At 41.2% G+C, this 12,108-nt stretch overlaps 1 protein-coding gene across 7 annotated transcripts in view; it reads left to right on the top strand.

Annotated features, from left to right (window-relative positions):
• MLLT3 (MLLT3 super elongation complex subunit) overlaps positions 1-12,108 on the top strand; it is a 401,860-nt gene that overhangs the window by 39,779 nt on the left and 349,973 nt on the right. For 2 of the 7 annotated variants that reach the window (XM_073636353.1, XM_073636344.1), the window contains exon 1: positions 3,870-4,537. The exons of 1 other annotated variant lie outside the window; for it this stretch is intronic. In XM_073636353.1, the coding sequence (XP_073492454.1) occupies positions 4,535-4,537 (3 nt within the window). In that variant the 5' untranslated portion in view covers positions 3,870-4,534. Of the gene's footprint in view, positions 1-3,868; positions 4,538-12,108 lie in introns of those variants that run through there. 4 more of the 7 variants (XM_073636333.1, XM_073636340.1, XM_073636362.1 and 1 more) reach the window with 4 other exon arrangements.

Consider the following 12,108-nt stretch of genomic DNA (forward strand, 5'->3'; position numbering starts at 1 on the left):
GCCAAATGGCACTGCACATCACCCCAAAAACAACATACCAGCAGTGAAGTTTGGAGGTAGGAACATCATGGTAGGGAGCTGTTTTTCAGCATATGCTACTGGCAAGCTTCATATCATCGAAGGAAGGATGAATGGAAAAATGTACCAAGACATCCTTGATAGCAATCTGCCGCCATGTACCAGGATGATGAAACAAGGGTGGACAGTTCAGCAAGAAAATGATCCCGAACACAAAGCCAAGGAAACTCTCAATTGGTTTCAAAGAAAATAGGCTGCTAGAATGGCCCAGCCAATAACCTAACTTAAATCCAATAGAAAATCTATGGAAAGAACTAAAGATCAGAGTATCATAGAAGAGGCCCACAGAACCTTCAAGATTTGAAGACAGTTTGTGTGGAAGAATGGGCCAAAAACACACCTGAGCAATGCATGTGACTAGTTTCTCCATACAGGAGGCATCTTGAAGCTGTCATTACCAAACAAAGGATTTTGTATGAAGTAATAAATACATTTCAGTTAGCACGTTCAATACTTTTTCCCTGTATCATTTAATTTTATTACGCATAACGTAATTTCTGAACATATTTGTTTTGGTTTCTTTTTATGTATGGATTGCATAGGTTGTTACCTACATGTGATGAAAATGTCGGTCGTTCATGTCAATTATGGTATACTGAAGTATAATTACAAGCATTTCATATGTGTCAAAGGCTTTTTTTGACAATTACATTAGGTTTATGCAAAGAGTCAGTATTTGAGTGTTGACCCTTCTTTTTCAAGACCTCTGCAATTTGCCCTGGCATGCTGTCAATCAACTTCTGGGCCACATCCTAACTGATGGCAGCCCATTCTTGCATAATCAATGCTTGGAGTTTGCCAGGATTTGTGGGGGGTTTTTTGTTCACCCGCCTCTTGGGGATTGACCACAAGTTCTTAATGGGATTAAAGTCTGGGGAGTTTCCAGTCCATGTACACAAAATTTTAATGTTTTGTTCCCCAAGCCACTTAGTTATCACTTTTGCCTTATGGCATGGTGCTCCATCATGCTGGAAAAGGCATTGTTCATCACCAAACTGTTCTTAGATGGTTGAGAGAAGTTGCTCTCCAAGGATGTTTTTGTACCATTTTTTATTCATGGTTGAGTTCTTAGGCAAAATTGCGAGTGAGCCCAGTCCCTTGGCCGAGAAGCAACCCCACACATGAATGGTCTCAGGATGCTTTACTGTTGGTATGACACAGGACTGATGGTAAAGCTCACCTTTTCTTCTCCGGACAAGTTTTTTTTTTTGCCGGATGCCCCAAACAATCAGAAAGGGGATTCATCAGGCAAAATTACTTTACCCCAGTCCTTAGCAGTCCAATCCCTGTACCTTTCGCAGAATATCAGTCTGTCCCTGATGTTTTTCCTGGAGAGAAGTGACTTCTTTGCTGCCCTTCTTGACACCAGTCTATCCTGTAAAAGTCTTCTCCTCACTGTGCATGCAGATGCACCTCACACCCGCCTGCTACCATTCCTGAGCAAGCTGCGCTGGTGGTTCCCCCGATCCTGCAGCTGAATCAACTGTAGGAAATGGTCCTGGCGCTTGGTGGACGTTCTTGGGTGGGTTTCTTGAAGCCTTCTTCACAAATGCAGTAGAATTTTTTTGGGGGGGTAAGTCCTTATTCCTGGCAAAGAGGGACTTTGCAATTCATCTGATCACTCTTCATAACATTCTGGAGTATATGCAAATTGCCATATTAAAAACTGAGGCAGCAGACTTTGTGAAAATTAATATTTGTGCCATTCTCAAACTCACATTCATACACATACTAGGGCCAATTTAGACAGGAGCCAATTGACCTACCAGAGTATCTTTGAAATGTGGAAACCATGCAGGTACAGTGCAAACTCCAGGCAGCTACTGGGATTTGAACTGGTGACCCTAGTACTATGTATAGGGGTACAGTCACATACCTCTGAACTTTCTGAGGTGGGAACGATGGACACCTATTAGCAAAAGTATGTAGGCATAGGACACACCCCCCTGCCATGTCCTCTTAACCACTTCAATACTGGGCACTTTTGCCCCTTTCCTTCCCAGGCCAATTTTCAGCTTTCAGCGCTCTTGCACTATCAGTAAGAATTGCATGGTCATGCAACATTGTACCCAAATTAAATTTTTATCTATTTATTTATTTTTTATCATTTTGTTCACACAAATAGAGCTTTATTTTGGTGTTATTTATTTACAAATCAATTTTTTTTTATAAGCAAAAAAAAGAGCAGAAATTTTGAAAAAAAAATATTTTCTACTTTCTGTTTTAAAAGAAACCCAATAAAATCTAATTTTATCATAAATTTAAGCCAAAATGTATTCTGCTACATGTCTTTGGTAAAAAAAAATCCCGTTAAGTGTATAATAATTGGTTTGTGTGATCACGGACATATATGTGCAGATGATCGCGGACATATGTGTGCAGATGATCACGGACATATGTGTGCAGATGATCACGGACATATGTGTGCAGATGATCACGGATATATGTGTGCAGATGATCACGGACATATGTGTACAGATGATCATTGGGATATATAATTTTAGTGTTACATATGTGGGGACAGATGTTTTTACTGTGTGGGGACATGTGTGTGGGGCAGTGTTTTAGGGACACTATTTTGGGGACATTGTGTGTTTACATTGTGTGGGGACACTGGGCTGGTGATCAGTGTTTAAAAAGCTGTAAAAAACAGCTCATACTCACTGATCACTGGCTGGCTGCAGCGATCTGCTCTCCTCTCCTCACTGACAACTTCTATGTGAGGAGAGGAGAGCCGATAGCGCAACCAGCTCTCTGTTTACATCACATGATGGCTCTGATTGGACACAGCCATCATGTGATCAGGAGGGCCAATCACAGAGCCCTCCTGCCGACTAGAGATGCGCCAGGTCTGGGTGACACGAGTGCATCGGGATCGTGTTGCTGCACAGGCACGCGCGCGATCCCCCTCCTTCTGAGGCATGTTATTACTTTACACTGGCTTTTGCTATTTACCAATGCAGCAATTTAGAATTTGGATGAAAGGTTTAGCACTGGGAAACACTTTTTGAAAGATAAAAAGTGCATTTTATATACAACTATATGGATCAGACCAAAAAGAGGGACAAATGAGGAGGAAAGAGGGACAGAGGGACATTGCTCCAAATCAGGGACAGCCCTTTGAAATCAGAGATTGTTGGGAGCTATGCAGTCATTAAGGATGAGCTCCGGCGTGTTCGCATGCTGCATGTGTAGAGCCTGCCAGGAACTCGGCACTGCACAGGGCTAATCACAAGCAGTGAGACATTTCCGATGTGCGGCTGCAGAGATCGGGAAATATCTCACTACTTGTGATTAGCGTAGCGCATTGCCAACATCCTGGCAGGCTCGGCACGTGCAGCATGCGAACACGCTGGAGCTCATCCTTAGCAGTCATCCCGACACATAGGCAGTGTGCTGCGCATGCACAGCTCAGTGTACATTCCATAGGGGATTGGGAAGAGGCAGGTAAAGATTTTTTTTTGCAAAAGAGACATTGCATTTCTGCAATAAAGACCCTGCCTGCTTGCAAGTTTTTATGTTTAGTTCTGCTTTCATTTTTGAGTGGTTATTCCCCAACATTAGTATGAATGAAATAAATGTAAATGATATAGAAGAAATGTAGTGAATGCTATGTGGCCCATACTGAGCCCCCAGTGTGCTGTGCCCATAGAGCCCAGTACAGGTGAGCAGTAATAATGATCAGCCTCTTGTTCTCTAGGATCCATTACTGCTGTCTGTGTGCGGCTTCTTCCTCCATTCATGCTGCTTATCACTCTCTCCTTTCCATTGCCCTGCTCTCTTCCTCTGCACTCTCCTCGTCTTAAAAAAAAAAAAAAAGAAAAGAAAAGAAATGCACGCTGCGGCTTTGTTACTTTCCCAAACCTGCACAGCAGCCCTATAAACCCCCCTTTTTTTTATCCCCTTCTTCTTTTCTTCTCTCCCTCCCTCCTGCGCCGTGCTCTGTATGGCAGCGGGGCTGGAGTGCGCATGCGCGACCCCACTGCCAGCCGCCGGGTCTAGTGTAGAGCCGCAGACAGATAGAGAAGGCACTGCTGGCTGGCATCGTCTCGTTGCCCTCTACCTCCTCCCTCTGTGTTGGTGAGGGCAGCACAAAACCCATCTTAAAGGAAGAGGACTAAAATAAAAAGCCCGAGCCCTAGGCATGGTGAGTAGGAGAGGTGGAAGCCAGCGTTCTCCTTCATGCAACCCGGCGGCGCTGCCATCTGTGTAGAGGAGTGTTCTCCTGTGCCCGAGCTATGGGATCCCCCGGAGCCACAATACATCGGCCCCGTACACTGGACGAGTCCTAGGAGGGGCCCCACACCTGACGATGATTAGAGCACACCATCGGGACCAATACCTAATGCCAGGGACATTACCATAATTACCTGGAGGAGCCCACATCACAATAGAGGACGAGCAGCCAGCAACACCAACACCGAGCTGTGCTCGAGCTGCAGGAGGCGCCGCTAGCATGGTAACTATCCATACACTCCTATGTGTCTGTATGAGAGAGAGAGAGAGACACGGGCATCGGGGGGTTAAATCCGACCAATCATACCTGTCTGATCTCTACACTGCACCTCTTCATTTACATCGTCTATCATAGGAAATACGACGTGTGTGTAACTGGGGGGCACAGGCATGGGTGACAATCACTACTTCTACAAGCACATGGACATTCCATTCAATAAGCTGCATCTTAAAAAATAAATACATTCAAAAAATGAGGAATATATAGATAGTGTGTGTGTATATATGTATGTTTTATATATATATATATATATATATATATATATATTATACACAATGTATATATGTGTGTATACATATAATTATACACTATGTGTGTATGTGTGTGTGTGTGTGTGTGTATATGTGTATATATATATATATATATATATATATATGTGTGTACTTGTCAACTCCTCTATAGATGTCTTGATTAAACCATGAATGGTTGGGATGTATGTCAATCACTACTTCCATAAGCAGATGCACATTCCATTCAATAGGCTTAATCTGGGGGAAGGGGATTTATATATAATGCATCTACCTGCCAACTCCTGTCCTATAGATGTCTTGATTAAACAATGTTTGTTTGGGTGCATGCCAGTCACTTCTTTTTAATAAGGACTTGCAAGTTTAATTCAAAGTGCTTAATCTAAAAGAAAGAAACAAATGTATGTAATCTATAGTGAGCATACCTGTAAACCCAAATTCTACACAGTTTAGGTTGATGATCTTGGCGTTACACCATGAATTGTTAAGGTGTATGTTAGTTATGTTTTCCCCTCCTTCCATAAGGACATTCATTTTAGCTAGTGAGCTTAGTCAAGTTGATATAATACATTTTTTTTATGTATATAATATATATAGTGGGGGGTGTACTTGTAAACCCCTCTTCTATTGATAGATGTTCAGAGATTAAGTTGATGATCTTAGTTAAACCCTGAATTGTTGGGTGTATGTCAGTTACTTCCACAAGGACACATTATATTTATTCAATGAGCTTAATTGAGAGTGTGTGTATGTATGTATGTATATAAATATATACACACACACACACACAATTTATTAGTTTGTGTCTTTATGAAATGGTGTATATACCTGTGACCAATTCTGTCCTATAGATGTCTAGAGATTAGGTTGACTTTTCATGATTCAAATACTTTTTGGAGTGTATGTCCATCACTTCTTCATAAGGAGATACATTTGAATCCAGTGAGCCTAGTGTGTGTGTGTGTGTGTGTGTGTGTGTGTGTGTATAAAATAAATATATATAGAACCGTGTGTGTGAACCCCCTGGCCCTTGGATATCTAGAAATAAGGTTGATGATGGTTGGTGAAACCATGAATTGTTGGGGTGTATTGTCAGTCAATTCTTCCTTAAGGAGATGCATTTTCATCCAGTGAGCTTAATACGTGTGTGTGTGTGTGTGTGTGTATGAAGCCCATGGATATCCAGAAACAAGGTTGATGATCTTGGTTAAACGTATGTATTGTTGGGGTGTATTGTCAGTCACTTCTTCCGTAAGGAGATGCAGTTTTCATCCAGTGAATGTTACTCTTCTGTATCTGCAGTGGAAATCACATCAGTGCCTCGGGGGTATAATGTAACTGTGCTTTTTTTTTAAACACTGAATTGCATAACCATCCATATTTCATACCTGTTATCCCTAATCTCATTGTGTTAAGTGTTTGTTTTCTTTGTAGAACCTATTTGGTACTGTTGGTGACAGTTGGGGTGAAACAATGTAATAAACCAGCTGCTTGTTAATGGCAGGTTGTATTAGGTCAAATTAAACAAAGCATTTTTTAAATCAATGTGTGTCTGTATGTACGTGTGTGTGCGTGTGTGTGTATGTGTGTATGTGTGTATGTATATATATATATATATATATATATATATATATATAATATATGTGTGGTCACTGCTACCTATGTAGCCTTTAACACACACACACACACACACACACACACACACAAAAATCTGTCCCATAGCACATGAATAGTCTTCAATGATATTGTTCTCATCAATTCGTTCTTTTACATTTGCTGATTGGGTGAGATCAGTACTGCTTGTGACATGCATATGGTAACGCACATAGCTGCAGAAAGTACATTTGGAAATGCAGATTTAAAATCCATTGAAAGATGGAAATATGAAATATACATAAAAGCATTCTCACAGACACATTGTAAAAATCCATGCTTTATGGGTCCTTCTTGTTGATTATGTCAGCACAGTTTTTTTTTTTTTTTTCCTTTACAAAGTCCTGCATAGCATATGTTCTTTGAAGGGTTCTTGAATGCGTTTTAAATATTAAAATGCAGGGGAACAATTGAAACAAGGTTTCCACAAGCTCTGTTACTGGAAACATTGTACTAAAAATGTCTTCTGCAGATCTGATCTGCATTGCTGAGAAGTGTGGTTTGTACGTTTTTATCAATGAAATTAGGAATACAAACGTTTCCTGTTTGCACTGCCCCCACAGTTCACAATACTAACTGTCATGCATCAAGTTGTGAATTGTGATAGAGATACCCAGTGGTATGGTATAAACGTTAAGCGGGCTATTATGATATTTTCCTGGATAAGAACCATAAATCAAGAGAATTTGGCCAATAACTGCTTTCTACTTTCAGCATTTCTATGCGTTTAAAGGTACAAATGAATTTATTTTTCAGTTGGATTTTGTCCTGTAGACTGGTGCTTGTCAACCTTTTGATATCGATTCCCAGGAGGGTTCAAGTTGAAGCACTAGCTCTACATAGATGACATTCCTCCACCTTCCCAAATGCTACAGAGGGGGTCCCTAGCACACTTTCAAGCTAGCCAGCAAAAAAACAACTAATCTGTCTCCACTACTCAGCTTTTTTTGATCCACCTTCCAGACACTAGTCCTGTTTGTTTTGCTATTAATGGCTTATTTGCTTTGGGGCTGCCTGTGCTTGTCAAGCAGCATTTAGTTTGCATATTAAAGTTGTAACTGATGCCCTCTCTTTGTTTTTGTTAGGTCTTCACTTAAGTACAAAAGAGCCATTCAGTAAGAGAGTAGAAAGTGTGGTGATAATAGGGAGAATACACAATTGTTTAAAGCCCCTGAGGCTTTTAATCAGCCATTATGACAATTAGGATAGCACACCACTAATGCGTTAACTTACTACCATGTCTTGTGGTAATCACCTTGAACTCATATGCAACGTTTGCAGTGGACTTAAATGACTTGTGCGCTTTATCTTATTAAAGGCAATATTTAAATTATTTTAGTTTTAAAATCAAATTTTTATAGCTAATCATGGAGGTTCTTTGCAAATGTATCAGACATTTACAAGAATTAGAAAAAAATGCCCAAAAGAGCAATACATAACATTTAAAATATTAATAAAACATTTTTTGGTATAATCCTTAATGCAATTATTTACCACAGGGGTCTGTTTTATATATTTTTTTCCCCACACAAGCTTTCCCTCCAATTTCACATTTTCTACTTCAATTCCATTGGAAAAATGAGTTAATTCTAGGTGAAAGTTGTGAAAATCTTGTGTGAAACAAAATTATAAACAGACCCCTAAGTATACATACTTAGGGGTCTGATAGGGATCTGGTCAGCAGACCTTATTCGGTCATGCCCTTTCGACAGAAGCCAGCCAAATGTCCGGCTTCTGTCAGACCAGCTGCAGTACACATGGGCCGAATGTTGGCCGGTTTCAATTGAACCAGCCGATGCAGCCTGACATTCAGCCCATGTGTACGGGCTTGTATCCCTTGTGCTGATGCCTATTCTGTTAGCTGAAATCCTCCTCCATTCATACTCTCCCTCCCCCAGCCAGCATAATCTTCTGGTGCGGTAGGGGTTATTACAACTGATAAATTGTTAAAAACCTTTAGGTGCCTCCCTCTTATTTCCACCCCAAATCTGGACTCCAGAACACAGACATAAATACCTGGTTTATACACAATACTCCACCAAACCTCCAATATGGATATATCCCAAATAGGGAAGAAAAGAAAATGATAAAGCTTGGCCAAGAGTAGAGTACAACTAAAGACAAATCTCATATTATTATTTTTTTTTTTTAAAGTTTTGGATAGAGTGGAGATAGATCAGAACACCTAAATAAAAACAGTGTTATAAAGTGGTCAACATTTAGACTAAATTATCCCACTAGACAGTGCTATGTTGAGCAATTGAAACTTGTGGCCAACAACACATATAGGGACAGTCTTATTACAGAAAAGAGTCCTTTAAAAGAAAATCCCTTATAAAGGGAAGTGATGAAAAGTCCAGGGTGTAATTCAGAAAATCTACAGGTGATCTTGAGAAAAGAATCCTCCACATGCACCTTCCACCAATCCCTTGATCGTATGTGAAATCCACCCGGTGACAGGCACTCACCCCCTAGGGGGTTAAACTCACCAGAAAAGGGGAGTAATAAAGCCTTCAGCAGTAGTACGTTGTCATCATCACTTTAAACAGGGTCACAGGCTAGCAGGGCTCATAATGAATCTAGACAGAAGTTGTCTGAGGTTCCCAGGCCAAGAACCTCAGAGTTTAGTTTAACCCCCTCACCTGGTGAGTTTAACCCCCTAGGGGGTGAGTGCCTGTCACCGGGTGGATTTCACATACGATCAAGGGATTGGTGGAAGGTGCATGTGGAGGATTCTTTTCTCAAGATCACCTGTAGATTTTCTGAATTACACTATGGACTTTTCATCACTTCCCTTTATAAGGGATTTTCTTTTAAAGGACTCTTTTCTGTAATAAGACTGTCCCTATATGTGTTGTTGGCCACAAGTTTCAATTGCTCAACATAGCGCTGTCTAGTGGGATAATTTAGTCTAAATGTTGACCACTTTATAACACTGTTTTTATTTTGCTTCTTCTTTGGTTTGAGACGGCTGCTGCTTATTAGATTGTCTCTCTGCCTGGACAGATACAGTGGAGTTCAATCGTATTTTTAGCTTTTTAGTGTATACTGCTGTGTGTTTATGGTACACACTTTGGATTATTCTTTTAAAGATATATACACCTTGGGTTCTTTTGGGTGTTTGGCGCTGAGTAGTGTTTTCTGCAGGCCTGGTGAAACGCTATTTTATCTCAGATCAGAACACCTGTCAGTTTTTATTTCTGTCTGTGCCCCTGTTAGACCCCTTTCACACTGGGGCGTTTTTCAGGCGCTTTAGTGTTAAAAAAAGCGCCTGAAAGAAGCCTCATCTGCAATCCCAATGTAAAAACCCGATCCCTTTCACACTGCCAGCGCCCGAAAAACGCTGGTAAAGCGCCGCTTAAGTCCTCTTTCACACTGGGGCGTTTTTCGGGCGCTGGCAGTGTAAAAAGGCTCGGGCCATCTGCACACCCAGCCCCAGGGCAAAAACACGAAAGAGCTGCAAAGAAGCTGCTTGCAGGACTTTTTTTGATGCCCTGCCAGCGCAGCGCCCCAGTCTGAAAGCATACGGGCTTTCACATTGATATTGCAGATGAGGCTTCTTTCAGGCGCTTTACAGGTGCTTTTTTTAACGCTAAAGCGCCTGAAAAACGCCCCAGTGTGAAACGGGTCTCAGTGTGAAAGCACTTGGGCTTTCACATTGGGATTGCAGATGAGGCTTCTTTCAGGCCCTTTACAGGCACTTTTTTTAACGCTAAAGCGCCTGAAAAACGCCCCGGTGTGAAAGGAGTCTTAAGGATATTCATCCTCTCTTTACCGTTATCATTGAAAGTGAGACTAAAGAAAATCCCAAATTCTGGCTTGTCCCCAGAAAAGCAGTAGAGGGGAAATCTTCCAATGGGGACACTAGTTCTGGAGACCTGGGTGTCACCAAGGGATTCCCTTCATTTTGCAGGGATTTCTTCTCACTTCATGTTTTGGATATAGGAAGGGAAGTGAAGGGAAATCTCCACAATGGGACACAGATGGCAAAAAATAAACAGACAGAAGTTATAACCCTCCCTTACGCTATCCAAAATGAAAAAAAAAAAGTTTTGCATATAGTTTAATTTAAAATAAATTACCTACAACCACATCTTAATATGTATATACATGTAGCCTATATGAATCGATGGTAATCATCAAGAGAGCCCAACTATGTCCGCCCTTTTCACCCAGCTGTTCCATTCATAGAAGATATACTACAGCTTCTATGAATTAAACAGCATCTATATGGAGGATGGGTGCAGGATTGATATCTCCAACCCCCTAAGGGGTGCTGGCATGAACAGAGGAAGATTTCACAGAAGAGGAATCAGTACAATGACACATCTTATTGATTGTAAGTTGTGTCCCTTGTGCTGATTTTTCTGTGGTTGGTTTATTTTTTGGCTGCTTTTGGGCTTTAAATATGAAGAACATGACTTACTTTTTTTTCTGTCACTTTGTAACGTCCACTGTGAGCTCCTGAACCTCTCCTTTTACTTAAGTTTGTTTGGAACAATCAGTGCATGTTATGTGGGTCATGTGCACAGCTCCATGTTCACTACAAATCCAATAGCCCATCTTGGGAGCAAGTGAGAGCATGTAGAACAAACAGAACAACATGCTAACAGGAGACCATGGTAGAAAATATATAGTATAGAATCTTTTGGGGGGAAAAAAATGATGCATTAGTTGTTTCCTAAGGACAGCACAATCACTTCCATCCAGATAAAAAAAAAAATCTATACATTATTACAGCAGATCTTGCAAAGAACAGACAAGCAGACACAATGATGAGTGGCAGTTGCCTAACTATGAACAATAATCGTGTTGTGATGTAAAATTCACCATTTTAAAAAGAAACATAACATGAAGACATAAGCTTTAAAACCTACATAGGTGCAATTTAAAACCCTGAATTTGAAAAACAAAAAAGAAACACCAGCATTGTGCAAAGCTTCCTTTTAATAAAGTGTTAAAATCCAAATCGTTACACTCACAAATATATTGTGCCTCAGTCCTTAACAACAGTGCTCACATGATCAATGATGGATGGTTCCAGCTCATGGTGCTCGCAATAGAAGGAAGCTGCAGCCAGAGTAGCTCTGCGTTCCCTCTGTGCTTCAAGCAGCTGGGGCCATTTTTTTAACATCCCCCTTGGATCACCCCAAACAGGAGGAGAGAGAGAGAGAGAGAAAACTGGTGCAAGCTAAAGTGGAGCTCCACCCAAAATGGGGAAGCTCCGCTTGTTTGCTTTCTGTTTTTGACAGGTACCCGTCCCCACTTCCTGGAGACCTCCTGCGGATGAGGTCACCTGGAAGTTTGGCCCCCTCTTTCCACCGCTGCTGGGGCATTCAGAAAGCGCAGCGCGCTTCGCACATGCGCAGTAGGAAACCAGATGTGAAGCCGCAAGTCTTCACTGCCAGTTTCCCCTACAAGGAATGGCGGCGGCGGCGGCATTCACCCGAGAGCTGATTGAAAAATCGGCTGGGTGCTGGCATCGCGGGATCCCTGGACAGTGCTGGAGCTCTGCTTTAAACAAGTATTTGTAGCTAAAACCCCAATTTAAAAAAAAAAAATCTACATAAAAAAGAATGCAATGGTTTGCAAATCTCATGAACTCATATTTTA

This window comes from Aquarana catesbeiana, linkage group LG01, assembly GCF_042186555.1.
Source record: "Aquarana catesbeiana isolate 2022-GZ linkage group LG01, ASM4218655v1, whole genome shotgun sequence".
In the NCBI taxonomy this organism is placed as follows: domain Eukaryota; kingdom Metazoa; phylum Chordata; class Amphibia; order Anura; family Ranidae; genus Aquarana; species Aquarana catesbeiana.